General features: G+C 40.4%; 1 protein-coding gene across 1 annotated transcript; it reads left to right on the top strand.

The window, feature by feature from the left end:
* The first annotated feature begins 18 nt into the window (after window positions 1-18).
* On the top strand, window positions 19-15,110 carry LOC140994245 (centrosomal protein of 95 kDa-like). Its single transcript, XM_073463814.1, has 21 exons — window positions 19-194; window positions 931-1,059; window positions 2,235-2,342; window positions 2,581-2,691; window positions 3,674-3,794; window positions 5,162-5,280; window positions 6,050-6,255; window positions 7,395-7,443; window positions 7,703-7,770; window positions 7,981-8,168; window positions 8,287-8,413; window positions 8,542-8,659; window positions 8,869-9,074; window positions 9,212-9,307; window positions 9,689-9,839; window positions 11,345-11,514; window positions 11,639-11,713; window positions 12,817-12,969; window positions 13,343-13,489; window positions 13,573-13,644; window positions 14,139-15,110. The coding sequence occupies exons 1-21, from the start codon at window positions 170-172 to the stop codon at window positions 14,313-14,315; spliced, it is 2,616 nt and encodes an 871-aa protein (XP_073319915.1). The 5' UTR covers window positions 19-169; the 3' UTR covers window positions 14,316-15,110.
* The last annotated feature ends 1,437 nt before the right edge of the window (window positions 15,111-16,547 follow it).

Below are 16,547 nucleotides of genomic sequence, written 5' to 3'. Positions count from 1 at the left end.
TTCATTTTTAAATAAGAGCCGATAGTTCCTTCTCCCTGGTACTGAAACCAACAACAACAAAACGGACCCACATTCTCAGGCCAGGGTCGGGGTTCCGGGTTATACGAGACCCTTTTGTTGCTATTTAGTGGATTTTGAGCTCCAGTCGCCTCTCGTCGACAGCTGTTTCATGGGAACCCAGGAGGGAGAGAGAGGTAAGACAGCCGACACTGCGCTCCTGTCCCGAGAAAGCTAACGACACGTAACGTTAATAGTGAACTGCTAACGTTAGCTGTTGTTGCTTTCCTGTTACCACAGCTTTTGACGTTAAATATACATGTTAGAGACACGTTTTAATTGAAGTATGAGAGCTCACAGTACAACGTCCTCGTATCATGTTCCCGTTAGCAAGCACGCAGAGTTAGCAACGTTAGCTAGCTACATTTGAGTTAACCGGTAAAGTTGTGTCACAACACGTTAGAGCTGACGTCAAGGTGCCAGGTAACTTAAGACACAAGTTTGCTTGCTGTTTATTCTTCTCAAATCCATGGCCACCGGTATTATTTGTTAAAAGCGTAATGTCTGTGATCCGGACGGGTAGTCTGTAACAGTAGCTTGTGTAGTAGTACAGTGTGTGTGAGGGAGAGATGACTCCCCGCTCTCTGACTGAAGTTTGCCGCGGATGGGTATTCATGATTGAATTAACATTATCACCCTGAGAGGAGGTACTGAAACTGACTTGTGAATGAATAACAAGTGGATGTCACATAATGAGAACCCTAAATGTGAATTAATTCACGGTACAATGTCCCCTGACTGTATTCATTAAGTCAACTTGCCAAAGATGCAGAATTTTGCTCGTTTAACTCTTTCACTACTCTCTGCCTGTATCATCCTATAGACATTTCCACTTAAGGACTTTACATGAACCATTCCCTTTCTTTTGTACAGATTGGGTAGATGTGGCAAATGATCTACTCAGCAAGTGTCACATAAACTTGAGGCTGAGGAAACTGACGGACTGTGATGCAAATGTTTTCATTTCCCTGTATGAGAACATCCTGGGGGAGAAAGTTCCAGGTAAGGAAACAAACTGGAGATCATACAAAAGTCATCCACCTTATCCCTGCTGGCCATATTTTTGCTCTGCATGCTCTGTTTTTGTTTTACTTAATTATTATGTATTTTATTGTTGTTGTATATGTTTTATTTACAAGTGAATATTTACCATTTCTTTAGTGGAGTCTCGAAGCAAAAGATTTTCAGACGAGTGTACTTGTAATTATTCATTAATATGCAGATTATTTCTCAATTAATTGATTAGTTTATAAAATGTCCCCCCAAAAATTGTGAAAAATGCTCATCACAAATATTATCCCCAAGTGTAACAGTAAATGAAGAGGCTTTCAGTTTTGAACAATTGGTTGGACAAAAAAAAGCTGCCAAAAATGACAAAGAAATGCAGACAATCTTTATGTTTAAGAAGCTGGAACCAGCAAATGTTTAAAATGTTATTGAAAAATGACTAGTGATTAATCGATGACATTGGCATTTAATTTCCTTTTGATCGACGAATCATTGCAGCTCCTGATTAGTCCATCAACAATAGCAGGCAACTACTTTAATGAGAAATTCATCTTTTAGATTATTTTTCAAGCAAAAATAACAAACATTCTCTGGTTTCAGCTTCTTCCTTGTGATGATTGGCTGCTTTTCTTGTTTTATGAAATAATAAACTGAACATCTTAAGATTTCAAAGTCAGACAGACCAAAAACAAATGTTTTATTGTATGAACAATAACAGCTTTTCAAAGTTTCATCACCAGACATTTATAGACTGCGTGGTTAATTAATCCATTCAGCAAATGATCAGTAAAAAATTGATTATGAAAATTGCCATTATTTTTAGCCCTAACAAGGTTGCTTTAATTCTAATCATAAGGCCACAAACGCTGATGGTTAACAAGCTGTGAGGTTTTAGTTCAGAGTATGATCTCATGAGTGTGCTTAGTATGTCAGGAATGCTTCCTAAGACCATCAAACATGCCATCACAAGACTGTTAATGTCGCTGAGCTTTTTCCTGTACTTAACAGAGCAGGAAAGAGCTCAGCAACATTAACAGTCTCGTGATGACATGTTTGTTAAGTGAAGTTCCAAAATGTTGCAGGAAGTCTGTGAACACATGTTTTTTTAAGTTTGTGATGTGTGCATTTCCCTGATTCTGTGGTCCCATACATGCTCTGTGTGTTCCTAGATTACATCGCAGCACCATGCAGTCAAGAAGATGACGTCCATAACGTTCAGTCTGTGATTGATTCCCTCTCTCTGGATTACCTTCAGATCAGTCTCTCACACATTACAGGTATAATAATTAACACATTGCTTGTGTAAGAGAAGAGAAACTTAACTTTCACTTGGACCAACTGGAGATGTTGGAAAATTTCTCCACCAAATCACTTTATTTTGGGCTTCATGGCCCAATTTCTTCACTTCCTGGGGGGGTTGCCGAAACACGAGGGCAAAACAATCCCCCTTTTTTATTCAGCAGTAAAAATTAATGAGTACCGAGTGTAATGCTGAGGATTGCTGTGTGTTCGCAGGAGAAAATGTTGTCAGAGGGGACAAAGAGTCTATCAACAACCTCCTGGAAATCTTTGATGGCCTCCTGGAATATCTCAAGGAGGAGATAAGTGAGGAGTCACAGAATGGTGGTAGGCAGATTCATTAGTCACTTTTTCCTCATCAACTTTACAGATATGCCTTTTATATTATTAGGTATTTGTGAAGATATAGATTTTGAACTGTACTTTTACACACACTATCTGTGTTTCATGTGACAAATTGGCACATTCTCATTTTTAACCACATAATTTAAAGCTTCATCATTTATTAAAACTGCCAGACAGATTTTTCAGGAAGATTTCTGCTTTAGTCATCCCAAAAGCCAGAATATTAGAGCAGTTTCCAGAGGGCCTGAATCCACTACTACTTCTTTTTTTCTTCTTTTTTTTTACTGACTAAGACATAAGTGCTCATTGAGGTGATATTGCGTGTCTGTCCCTCACCGTGAACTGGACATAATGTGTCCTAAACCCAGTTTAAGACCAGCTGGTGCAGGACTGTATAGAGAACAGTTGGGCCTCTTCGTTTGGCAGAACTGAGCATGCCTTTGTGTCAGTGGGCCGTCCCTCAGACTGCTGCCAAACACCAATTAGTAGTTAATGACTGTGTCTCCACAATGATGAGAGTTTCTAAAAGGCTTAATCAAACTTCCTGCATGTACAATAATGAAATTGGTAACGAGTACAATAGAAGCTAACAGTGGTCTGTTTGCTGTGAATACAGATCGTTGGGGCTGAAAGGTTCATTAATCTGAGCTGTGGTGACACTGTACAAGTTGTGCGTCTGCTGTTGGTACTTATGTCTGTGCTAAAAGCTACAAAATGGCTGTTTGTCCGTCTTTTTTCGGCTGTGAGTCTTTTAGGTTTGTTTTCTTTGTTTTCAAAAAGAGAATATCAATTGATGAGGTCATATGATTTTGTTCCTCTTTAAATTCCATGGAGGTCATTTCATGTTGTAATCACAATTGTTGCTTTCTCTTTGTCATCAGTTCTGTTTTCTCATCATTCTTCTAAAGTTTTTTTTTTTTGTCACTTCCTCTGGGTCATTTGTACTGTTCATGACTTTTTTCAGAGGATCTGAATGACAGTCCGAATGAGGATGCGCCTGGTGAAACCAAGGAGACGGCAAATTGCGATGCCACAGATAACAAGGAAGCTGAACTGGATGGAGCAGCTTCGTCCTCCAGTGGAGAGTAAGATTTCTTACTAGATGCACTTCACATACTCTCCCAAAACTAAAAAACACTTATTTATATCTCGGATGCTATCCTTTTAATTGCAGTGGTGATTTTGCACTTCTCTCCCCAGAGATCACCATGCTTAACAGTGTGAGTGATACTGTGACCCTTTTTGTTAATTGTTTCTTGATAAAGTTTGATTTTTTTTAAAAAAAAATTTGTACAGTTTGTGCCAGCTGTGCAGTTATTCTGTTAGTTCTAAACATGGTACTGTTGCGACTCCTTAAAATGTAAAAATCCACTAATTCCTGTGTACGAGACCATTTTCTTTGGGAAGACATGAAGGACAACAGGTGTTTCCGATAGCAAAAGGCCATACGGTCATTTCTTTTTACTCCAGCTGGTTTAAGTCTGTGTCATATTTATTATTTTGAAAGTGGAGGAGTGCACCAGAGTGTTTAAAACGTTGCTGACAAAGCGATAATGGGGGATGATATGTGATAAACGGTGTATGACAAATAAAACAGGAGACATCAGTCACACACCCATTGCTCTTTTATCATGAGAATGCAGCACATTGTAGAATGAATAGAAACCTCATAATAAAAGAATACCAACTCCTCTTTCTTTCCCATAGACCAAAACAAATCAACCCGTTTGTTCGACATGACCTTGACTATATCATTCAGCTGTAGTGCAGGTCCTACCTGTACATCCTGCTGGAACAACAGCTAGCCGGGCTAATTTTCTAGCAGTAGTGTAAATAGTAAAAAGGTGTGGTGAGGTGTGTGTCAAACACATGAACTCAGGTGTGACACAGGCTCCTGCAGCTGGGTGTGCCTCTGAATAACATTTTATTATTTGTTTGTATGGGTGTAGGTTGTGGCACTGCTGGTGTGCTAAGTCATACTATTAAAAGTGAATTTTGAAACTGTCTGTTAACATTTACATCTTGGAGGCACTTAAAGCAACTGTAATGTATAAATACATTTTGTATTGTGGCGGTGCTGTAAGTACCAGAAGGACCACTGCTACAGCCTGTGTCTTTGTAGCTTTTGTGTAATCAGTGAGTCGACTCTTGCTGTGATTATTTCAACAATATGACGTTCCTGTGTACGAGGAAAACTGCGAGTCTTTTAACAACAACACTGTTACGACCCAGCCTTGGACATGGTTCAGATCTGGAAAACTCACAAAGTAGAATTTTTGACATGCAAGTGTATTGATGTTTATGTCTTTAGCGGCAACTTATCGACATCTCACAGTAATTGTGAGGTTTGATGAATTCAGACCAAGTTTATCAAATTAAACATCCTTCATTTTAATATACAGCACTTTTTGTTAATAATATGTCTTATTGTTGTTATTGTTTGTTTGTTTAGGTCCACAGTCCACTCCAGTAAACATTCCCTCCATTCCTGGAACGCTGAAGAGATCGGATCCACTAGTGAGCTCATTGGGTTGGGAGTCTCGGCACGCACATTCACAGCCAAACAAGAAGGTAAGATGGGAAACACAGCCCATCTTTACTTGTTCTTTACTGTGTTTGGGCCCGTCTGTCTATCAACCATGTCAGTTTTATTCCCCCTCTGGGTTTCCAGATGTTTTGTTACATTAAGATAAGTCAAGAATTCTTTCTTAAAATGCTCATGCCTCTTTTTTTTTCTTTTCTTTTTTTTTGTCTGAAACAATTTAAGCATCTGAGAGGACATTTGTTGTTTCCAGCACTGATTAAAGTTGTTGGTGTAGCTGTAACAGTATACAGAAGTTATCTAATCAGTCATGTGGCCTTGCTGCAAACCACAAAGGTATTCTAAGACGATTTAGTAGGGATCGGCCGATATGTTGTTTTGTTTTTTGTTTGTTTAATTTTTTCAGGGACCGATTATTTGCTATCAAGGAAACTGATAACCACTACTTGGAAATGATATACATTTGGTGGCAAATATTTATATTTAATGGATAACTTTAAGTCACTAGTTTCTTTGCAGATTCGGATTATTAATACCAAATATTAGTCAACTATTTAGCTTTTTTTTTTAAATTAATTAATTTTATCCACAATCGGACAACAAAGACACAGATTCCGATAATCAGAAAAATGCTGTCATGTGTCTGCTCCATCACATCACGTTGCCTTCAACTTTCATTCATATTTTGATTCGTTTATTATTGAGCGACTTAAGATTTGAATGTATTACTGTAATAACTCTTTCAAAAAGTCCTCATGATTAATCTGCTGGGACTTGCTGCCCCTCCCTAAACCTCAGACACAGTCACCAACTCTGGTCCTCTGGATGCCAAGGACGCTCCACCGACTGAACCGCTGCACTCAGCCATCGCCCTGCAGCCACCCAACCAGAGCAACACCCCCCAGAGGCTGAACACAGACCCACAGCCACCCAGCCAACCCTCCACAGCTGCTGGCCTCAGCCAAGGACAGGCAGAGGAGGAAGCTGTTCCTGTCACTACAGAGGTATCCTTATAATACAGCTTGATGATGTTCAAGTGTTAAATAGTCAATTTCCTTTTACTTGCACTGACTTTGAGGACATGCTAACTTGTTATCTTCAAGAGGCAATGAGGTATCTTACTACAGTGCCAGCAATGCAAGACTGTCTCTTTCTGTTTTTTACCCACACACTTGCACTTCCTATTTTAGTGATTTGAGGACAATACAGGAAGGACAAGTGTGTGCTGACTCATTAAGAAAATGGCAGAGGTGAACTTCAGTAATAAACTTACTTTTCAGTCTTCCTCAATATTATTCATAACAATACGAGAGTAAGAGTCACTTAAAAAACCTCTGAAGGGCTGGTTTAAATGAAAGTCTTTTGAATGTCAGCTATCAATTACATTGGAGGAAACACATTTATGTATATGGGATTGTTTTATGGGTCACCAACAACCCTGACCAACCATATTCTCAGTGTGACTAAACCTCCTCCTAAGCTTTACAACTATTATTTAATGCACTCAAACCACCACCTACACCTTGTTAGATGATAAAAGTAGATGTACTTAAGTTTGTGTCCATACCCAGCTGAAGAGTTAAGTCTTCAGCAATTTTCTGGTTTTTAACAGTTCACTGTTCATTAAAAGTTTATTGGTAGGCAGAAAGAAAGAAAGAAAGATCTCCAAACATGGAGAAAGTACTGCCTTATTCAAGATGATGTGATTTTATAATATTTTCCCCCTTTTATTGAGAATTTTTCCATAGTAATTAAGACAATTACTGAAAAAAGGGTCTGCACACTTACTTAATAGCAGGCCCTGACATGGACAAAGCTTGGTGTTGGCTGCCGTCACAGTTTAACCCTGTGGCTCCTGTAACTGAGAGTACACAACGACAACAACAGCCACCAAGCTCAATCCTACAGAACATTTCCCTCTTCTTTCTTTAGAGTGTCTGGACCCATCACCAGTATTAATACGTTCTACAGGTCTTGTGTCTGCTGGTCTCTGGTGGCGGTTTTAGAAAATGAACTTTTATGAGCTGCAGACTATATTCATTAAACTGCCCCTCTGTAGTCAATGTTAATGGCAACAACAACTGTTCTTCTCCTGCTTTTTCCCCCCTTTTTAATTTCTCACTCACTCGTCCTTTTCACACAGACCTCTAAACCAGAAGCTGAGACAGTTACCAATGGACTACAGTCTCCTGGTGAGTAAAACAAATGTACCAGAACAAAATGTCAACTGCTTTAGCTACTTGATTTCTTTAAAAGCATCACAGATCATAGGCTTAAAAAAGTGGTGAGCACCTGATGGAATTAATAGTTGTAACTGACATTTGAGTTGGCAGTGGATCTCCAAATTATACTGTTTATCTGCTACGTCTGTGTGATGGCTAACAAGTGAAAATCCCCAAGCAGTGTGAAGTGTAACTTAGTTCTTGGGGTCATGTTTTGCTCAATTTCCAGCTGGGAGTGAGAAGTCTTTGTCCAGTCAGCAAAGAGCCAGGACAGAAGTGGAGGGGGAGGCACTAGAGGTAAGAGAGCAACTTCACTTTAACCCATGCAGACACACTTGGTTTTAGTGGTGACAGGTAATGTTGTCATGATACTGGAATTTCTAACTTCAATACAATATACAGTATTTACCTGCTCCAGCTCGGATTGTTTGTGATGGAAACCTGACACCCTGGTGGAAATAATTATTTTATGATAATTAACTTGTTTCTCTTTCTGTCTAATCTCAGCCAACTAATGGGGGCCCCAGGAGGGTTTTATTCCGCACCCAGCCAGATGTGCTGTTCCTCACCCTGCAGGATGAGATGGCGGCCACAACCCCTTCTCCACCAGACACTGAAGAAGATGAGGAGGATCAGAGTTATACACGAAGACAACCGGAGAGAAGGAGGGGTCGCAGGGAAAGGACGGGCCTCAGGTAAGACGTGTGGAGGTCCTGTTGGAAAGATTTCCTCATAGAACTTATTTTATGCAGGGAAAAAGTAACATTACTTTTTTCTTTTACTTTTTCTAACTGTCTAAATATCTCTGAGCAGCAGCAGGTTGGAGGAGGAAGGTTTTGAAGAGCCTCTGTCATATCGCAGACAGAGGAACAAGAAAGCAGAAGAGGAGCTACATCACATATCTGAGAAACTCTCACATCGACTTGAAGAACTTGATCAGGTGTGTGGATTTTGTATTTTAATCCTACCAGTGTGTCTGTTTTATTCAGGTTGGGTTAAAGTATGGTATGACATTTTTCTGTTATCCTTTTAATGTTTGTAACAATGTGCAATGTGTAATTCCTGTAGATGCTTAAACGAGTTCTGAGTGAAAGTGGAGAGTCCAGTGATGTCAAAGAAGAGGACAAGCAGTCCCACCACAGTGACAGCATCATGGAGTGTCGCAGGACCCCTAGACAACACACAGGTACACACACATTTTATGGCTACAACACAGTTGTGTCATATTGATTTATAACAAAAGCACTGCACAAGTTTTAATTTTAATTTAAAGGTCACATGATGTGACAGATTTTGGTCCTCCACGTGAGAATTTTATAAACACAACAAAGATTTAATTAGTGATTTGCATCAACACTGACAATTGTATTGAATTGTAAAATTTCCAATTTTCAGGAACACCCAACGCTGAATCCACCCAGCGGACTCGTTCCTTATCCCCCTCCCCTCCACGGGTCCGTCGCTCCCTGCAGGGACAGTTAGAAGACGCCATGGCAGAGGCCTTGAGTGTGGATGACGGGAGACAAACCAACCTCACAGCTCCTGGTCATTCACAGCGAGAGGAGGTACACCACAGACCGTCTCACAAGAAACATAGCAAGGTATTAACATAGTCATTGTGTTCTCTTTTCCTGTAAATGTAGCCTAAATAATATGTTGAAGATGAGTTTTATCTTCAATAAGAACATCAGAAATAAAAAAAAATGTAAAAATGATTAAATGAATCTCTCTCTCTCAGTTCCTGCAGAATAAGGCCTATGAGGAGGAGTTGAAAAGATATGAAGACAAAGAACGAGCAGAACTAGACAAGGCACGCCTCAAAGCCCAGGAAGCCGTAAGTCATTTTTACGATGTCTTGTGTAGTCTGAGTACAATAAGGAAGCCTCTCAGCACTCCCCCTCTGTTTACTACATCACATCAATGTTTAGGACACTGACGTAGACCTCTATCAGTTTCTCATATTCATTTAAGATTACAAACTGTTGTGACTGTGTTGAATCGATTTTATTTCTCTACTAGAGCTACTGCTTAAAAGAAATGGTTTCAGTAGTGTTGTGTCTGCTCTGTTCTTGTTCATGGTTGCTCATTTAGCAATTTGTGAAAGCGCATCTGTTCAAAAAGAATGCTAACTTGAATGTATTTACAAAAAAATGTGGATACTCACAATGCAGTATTCCTCCCAGTTTACTCACAGTGTGTGTGTCTCTTTCTGTAGGAGCGACAGTACAGAGAGGCCATACTAGGGGATGTTTCCCAAGCAGCCAGACCATCGCCAGCTAGAACGAAGGCCCAGCACAGATCAGAAAGTAACAGAGAAACCACACCAGGACGGAGGTCGCAGGAGTCCCCCAGGAAAGCTCATTCAAGTAGGTTAAATTATATTCACTACATGGACCTTTTAGTCATGCTTCGACATGCTGACATATAAGCCTGTATGTAGTAGTAGCGGCGTAATACATTCGTAGTGTGCTGCAGGATTATGACTAACTTTACAAAGATTATAATTATTATAATATTTGTACTTAAATATTGTCATTACAGTATTTTGTCACAACTGGCAAGTAAATCTATGCTCATCTCCTCTGCTGTACTCCAACTGTGTTCCTTATTATAAAAGTAAATGTCCTTATTTTGGTCTGAAGCTATAACTCCACAGAAAACTTTACAGAATTGTCATCATCTAGCATCTCCTGCTGTGCAATAATGATCTACATTAAGGCACAGCTGACATTGGTTTTGTGCCCAAATTCAGATTCATGTAAGCCAGAGTTGGCACAGTTCTCCTCAGGTCTCTGATGGGTCATGTGACACTGAGACGGAAGATTCAGAAACACTAATCTTATTAGGCTACGATAATAGAGCCATGGCATTTACACACACCTTCTCCTTTGGCTAATGTTGCCTTCCCCATGGTTGCAGTGGATGCCTCAGGTGTATTTACCTGAAAGCCTGTGAATTAACATCAGTATGGTCAGTCAAAAGGATCTTTTTTAGTTGAGAGTTGGAATACTTCAAAAAAGATATAGTAATTTAAGTCATTTTAAACAAGGTTAAAAACATAAACTATAATAGAATGGACTCTATTCTGACAACTTATACCATCAGCAGTCAATAGCAGCCTGACAAACATCAGAAACTTAATGAACCAAAATTGTTTTTCAGGCAGGCTCCATGAGGAATATACAGACAGAAAACTACATTGTTAATATTATAGTAACATATAGCATATCTGTTCTGTGAAACATAAATCCTTACTTCTATAATTTCCTTATAAAGTATTCATTAATAAATATGTATAAATAGAAATATATAAATTCCTCCTGCCTTATAAAATTGTATTTTTAATGGGCCTATTTTAGGTGGCTTAAATATGTTTTACTGCCGACCCAGCAGGCAATACACTGACTAAGGACTAAGTACCTCATACAACCCTACATCAAAAAACCTAAACTAACCCTTTAAAGGAAGGCATTAATACATCTTGTTTTGATACTTGCCCACAGTCAGTACTTTGGTGAGTTATGGGCTTTGAGAGTAACAAAACTATTAAGCACCAGTGTAGAGAGCATCCTTACCTATGCACTCAGCCCTTAAAGCATCAGGCATCCACAAATTAACTTTTTCTATTCAACCATGGGAATGGTTGTATTAAGCTACTGCTGAAACCAGCATGTCTTCAGACAACTTAATCAGCTGTCACATGACATGACAATACAAATATTAACAAATTCCTGTTTTTGTAACACACAATGTTCAATTTATCCAATTCCAATCCAATCCTATTCACAAGCAAAAAAGAAATAATTTAATATGAATGTAGTCTGATTAAACCGGTAATGTTCATGTTTGTGTCCCTGCTGTCTCTCTCCAGTGAAAGTAAAGGAGAATGACCTCCTCCCTGTGCTCCTTGAAGAGTTGCCCCACCTTCACATCTCCCCCCATGCCCTGGGTCGGATGTGGGAGCAGCAGATGCAGCAGGTGGACAGACTCCATGCCCCGTCATCCTCCCACAGCCAGCGTCGCAGCAAACTCCCCAGCCAGGTAGGACAGTGCAGTCAAATGTACAGAGTGCCTGACTTAAACCTCTGTGCCCTTTATTATTTGGACTGTATGATTTGGTGGATGGAATTAGATGAATATGAAAAAAGCATCACTTGTCTGCCAGGTGGAGGAAGCCCAGAGGAAACATGACCTGCTGGTGGACATCCTCCGCAAAGACCAAGAGCACGGCAGGCGTCTGGTGAGCATCAACACAAACTCAGAAGATCCCTTCACATCTAGTTACATTAGCAATAACATCACATTGCATGCACCCACCTGCAGACGGACCTCACCTACCTGTTCTGGGTTGTTGTTTAAAGCACAGGGCATAAGATAAAAACCAAAAGTGTTTGTCAAGTCTGATTTTCAGCTTTTGTGCGCTCAAACACTTGCATGTGCACACTTTCAGGTAGGGATGTCCCAATCAGGTTTTTTTTACCCCGATCCCGAACTGAGTCATTTAATATTTAGTATCTGCCAATACCAAGTCCCGATCCGATACTTAGCCCTAACTAATATTTTCTTAGATAATACAGCTGCATTAAGAAAAAAATCACCTGCATCCAAGCTGTTCTTAATAGCTTTTTTTATTTTGTTGAAACAAAGTAAATATTTTCATATGGCTCTTTCTTATTCTGCATATCCTATTGCAACATTGGTTTTCATTAGTTTTTGTTGTTGTTTTTTTAACAAAAACAACAAGTAAACAAAGTCAGTAACTAAACCCTGATCCTCTACCATGGAGATGGGCTGGTTATCCAGAGCAATGAATTCAATGACCTTCTCTGTAATATTTGTGGCCATGTCGCTGACTCGAGGATATTTCTCTTTCCTTTTGAAAGTATCCACGAGTGTTTGTTGCTTCGGTGCCTTTGCCTGTATTGCTTGAGTGAACTCATGTTTTTGTTTATGTGCCGTATCAAATGTGTAGTATTAAATGCAGCTCTTTTGTTACCAGCTTGCGAAACGGTCGTATTGCAGATGTTACGTGTTGCCGTTGGACTGCTTTCGCTTTCGCTTTCTAATTTGAAATATTTCCACACTGCAGACATTTTATCCACAGGTTCTCCAGACTACCATTACGAGCACGACTGCATTCTGCCACAAATTGTGCTCCGTTGACAACAGCTGACATAATAATAATCGGGCTTGGGTCCACGTTCAAAATTGCCGATCCCGATCAGTGAAAAAATGCCCATATCGGCCCCGATCCCGATCCTGGACATCCCTACTTTCAGGCAATGTTCCCTTTATGAATCACAATCCACCTGCCAGTTTCAAGCTAAAATGTTTATCTTCCAGAGGGACTTCAAAGAGCGTGTCCAGCAGCAGAAGTCGACCCAGAACAGACTGAGGGAACAGAGGCAGCAGATAGCACGCGCCAAGAAGTACCACAGCGACTACCATGTCCAGCACCGAGCCCGTCTGATGAGGGCACGCACCAAGGAGGAGAGGGTGGGTAGCAATGACTTTGTGCTCCAGTTCAGGGACTAAGGCCACGACTAATGTTTACTGACATTATTTATCTGTCTTTCTATAATTTTTCTTGTTTGGTCTGACCAAAAGTTCAGGTCACGACCCAAATAGATGACATTTTCATTGACATTTAACAAAGAATTGAAGCAAATAATCACATTTTAGAAGCTGGAACCATGGACTTCAGGTAGTTGTCCTGTCTTGTCACCCATCTCTTCCTAGTTGTTGATGATTTCAGTCAGATGTTAACTAATATTACTAAGTTAAAGATTAAAACACAGTCCATGTGATTATCTGGCATTAGTCTGTTGGGTGACATGATGAGCCGAGTGTGGCTGTGTTTGTGTTTTAGATGTTTCGGCAACTGTTTGAGGAGGGTTTGGAGCTACAGAAAGTCCGGTTGAGAGAACAAAAAGCCTACGCCAGGGAGCAGCGACTGGAACATCAGAGACGGCACCAGGACCAGATCAAGTCCATGGAGAACTACTACAAAGACCAGGTAGGACACAAACACATTTACAGAGTGCCCTGTGTAAGAACAAGTAAAGAATTGGACTTAACAACATGCTTTCTCTCTTTCAGTTTTCACTACTAGCTGAAAAACTTGCACAAGAACGGCAGGACATCCAGGTTCGGAAAAAAGCTCAAGAAAAGGTAAAACCGTCACTTACTACTGCTGTTAATTTCACCCTAAAATGAAAGTTGAATCACTATCTAATAAAGGAAGAACATTTTGTAGTCCACAACATTTCTGGAGCTTTACAACAAAACATTCTCCTAAACAACAAGTATATCAGGACCAACCCAAAAATAAACATAAAATAGGTCCTTACAGCTCATCCAGTGTCCTGGAAGCCCTGAGTTCCCAAATTGATTCGAAAAGACCTTATTCGCTGTAGCTTCTGAGATAAAAGCACTGAGTGTACACTGTGAGAAGTGTGTGCATGAGAACTTGTCCTCCAAGGCCAACACATTTTTTTAATTCAATTATTTTCTAAAAATCTAAAAGCACAGTTGTTACATAGATAGGTCCATCTTTGGTTTTAAACCACAGACAAAATGCACCTTGAGGCAGAATTGTCCAGATTATTTTCTAATCCCTGAACCATTTCATAAACCAGCACATTGATCGTTCCCATTGTTTGCAGGCTCTGCTGAAGATGAAGCGAGAGCTGCGTTCCAGGATGGAGCGTGAGATTTGTGAACTGCAGAAGATCATTGTCCAGAACGACGAGGACGACTACTTCCAGGATCTGGAGGTCCAGAGGCTGCGCAGTCGGGTCCAGATGGCTTCCTTCCAGTACAACACTAGCTATCTGCACTGACCTGAGAAGCAAGATGAAGGGCTGTTTTAAGCTCCGCTCGATTAAGGCTGGATTTACATCAGAGGAACATGCTGCAAAAATAATTGTTTTTGCCATTCTCCATTAAGGGTACGACATTCTGATGGCTGAGCAGTACAGTCTCTTTGGTATCTTCCTTCAGACATTTGCACAGGAAGTGGAAATTCATTGTAAGAACTTACACAAATCCTGATTATTGATTATTAATGAACTGAACACACTCCGACAATATGTAGCTGCTAGCTTATTTAGCTAACTCCTCCTCTCACCTCAGCTGCTATACCTGAACTTAATGACACCTTGGACCAAGTCCCCTTCTTCCATGGGTTTTAGTACTTGATACCTAAGAATGTTTTAAAGTGGCTCCCTCACTGTGCAGTCTTTGTGTGCTGATATTGTAGCAAACAACTAGTAAAAATGTTCTTCCTTTTGCCAAAAAGAGACCACAGATGCAAAGTTAATAAGTATCAATGTCACACTGACTGATCCTTAACCTCCTTTTGTCCCTTACATGTGCTATGTCTTTCTTTAATATTTTAACCATTCTAGTGGATTATTTATTTTTTAACTTTTGACCTGGTGTCCTGCTGTCTGATCACCAGGGGCGATGATAATCAGTCTGTCACGACTTCTTTCAGCCAGAACTTAAGACATGGTCGTTTTAAACCAATACACAAAGAGCTGCAATGTTAAAACACTGTGTACTGATATTGTGCATTTTATGTAATGACCACACACATGCCCCGCCGTCATCTATTAAATGTGTGGGCTCACTCATCTCCTGAAGTTTAAGGCTGATTGTAATACACTCCACTGAACAAATTCTGTAATGAGGCAGTTTCATCTGTAGCATCACAAATTAACATGAAGGATGAAGGCTTACATTTGCATCAAAAAATACTCTGATTAGATAATGGATGATGAGGACAAGAGCAACAATATGGTTATCCTATTTCTTTTTAAACAGTATTGTCTTGGCTCACATGTGGCATATTTGTGGTTTAACTGGAATCTTGAACCCCTGGCATTAAGATCCTTCCAGAAAGATCCGATCACTAAATTTATGAAAGAAGACAGAAAGAATGTCAAATTCTACAAATAGAAAATAGTAGCCAATATAGTTATCTTCTTTGATGCCTGTAGAAATACACTCCAGACTCCCTTAAAAAAAAATGTGCAATTTTGTGTGAGTTAGAAGTAACTATTAAAGCTATAGTTGGTAATCCTGTTCAGAAACACTTTTTGTTATACTGGGTGAAATGGTCCTTCCATCCTGAGAGTAGTCAATACATAATGTGTTCAGAAAAAGGAATGAAAAAAATCAGACCTCTGTGGCAGCTGCAGGCCTGTAAAAACACTGACCCATCCCTGCCTCTCGGTGCGAGTGGAAGGAACCAATCAGATGCCTTCATGTCTCGTCCTGCCCACGCCCCCCTCTGTCCCTCCCTCCTCCCTGCGTGCACTCATCACGTGTCACTGTTGCCGAAATATTCAGTACACTCCATACCGAGTTAGCAGGAGAGAACAATGGCAGAGAAAATGCAGCCAAAAGTAGCACTTCCAGCGTTACTTGTAACGGCTCGCCCCGCTAAACGGGCTAAGAAAAGAAAGCCGGAGGCAGAAAAGGCTGCAACGAAAAGGGATTTGGATAAAGCCAGAGGGAAAACCAGAGTCAACATCGGTTCAGCTTTTGAACGGTGGAGACAACTGAGGAAGCTGAAGGGCCTAAGAAGTGATGCAGAGGTTGCTGTCTTTCTGTTGGACAGGTAATCATTTGTTTTGCTTCAGGGGGATTTGTTATTTTCATGAAATATGTAATGTCGGCCAACTTAGCTACTTTTGTAGCTCATATTAGCCCAATGCTAACATTAACTTCTCTGTCAGTGGCCGTGTCCAAATTCAGGGGCTGCAGCCCAGGAAGGGCGCATTTGAAGGCCAATTACGTCACAACGCTGCGCGAAGGCTGTCCAAATTCGAAGGCTGCGCCACATGCAGCCCACAAATGCAGCCTTCCCCACCCTCGTTTAGGAGGACGCACCGCTACTATCCTTCGCGGCCTCACATATCCCAAGATCCTTTGCGCACCGCTGCTCAGTCCCGAAACAGAAGAGGAAGCAAGAGAAAATGGCGACATCAAGTGGCGCAGACATGACATTTAAATTTAAGTAATGGGTTTATACTCGGTTATTACTCATTTGAACATCCAACGCCAGA

This window comes from Pagrus major, chromosome 4, assembly GCF_040436345.1.
Source record: "Pagrus major chromosome 4, Pma_NU_1.0".
Taxonomy (NCBI): Eukaryota; Metazoa; Chordata; class Actinopteri; order Spariformes; family Sparidae; genus Pagrus; species Pagrus major.
This window is presented reverse-complemented; position numbering and strand designations above follow the sequence as displayed.

Excerpts from the sequence above, each read along its gene's own strand:
- LOC140994245 (XM_073463814.1), top strand. The coding sequence starts at position 170 with ATGGGAACCCAGGAGGGAGAGAGAG. Across the intron at positions 2,343-2,580 it reads CAGTCTCTCACACATTACAG|GAGAAAATGTTGTCAGAGGG; the intron begins GTATAATAATTA and ends GTGTGTTCGCAG. Across the intron at positions 11,714-12,816 it reads AAGAGCACGGCAGGCGTCTG|AGGGACTTCAAAGAGCGTGT; the intron begins GTGAGCATCAAC and ends TTTATCTTCCAG.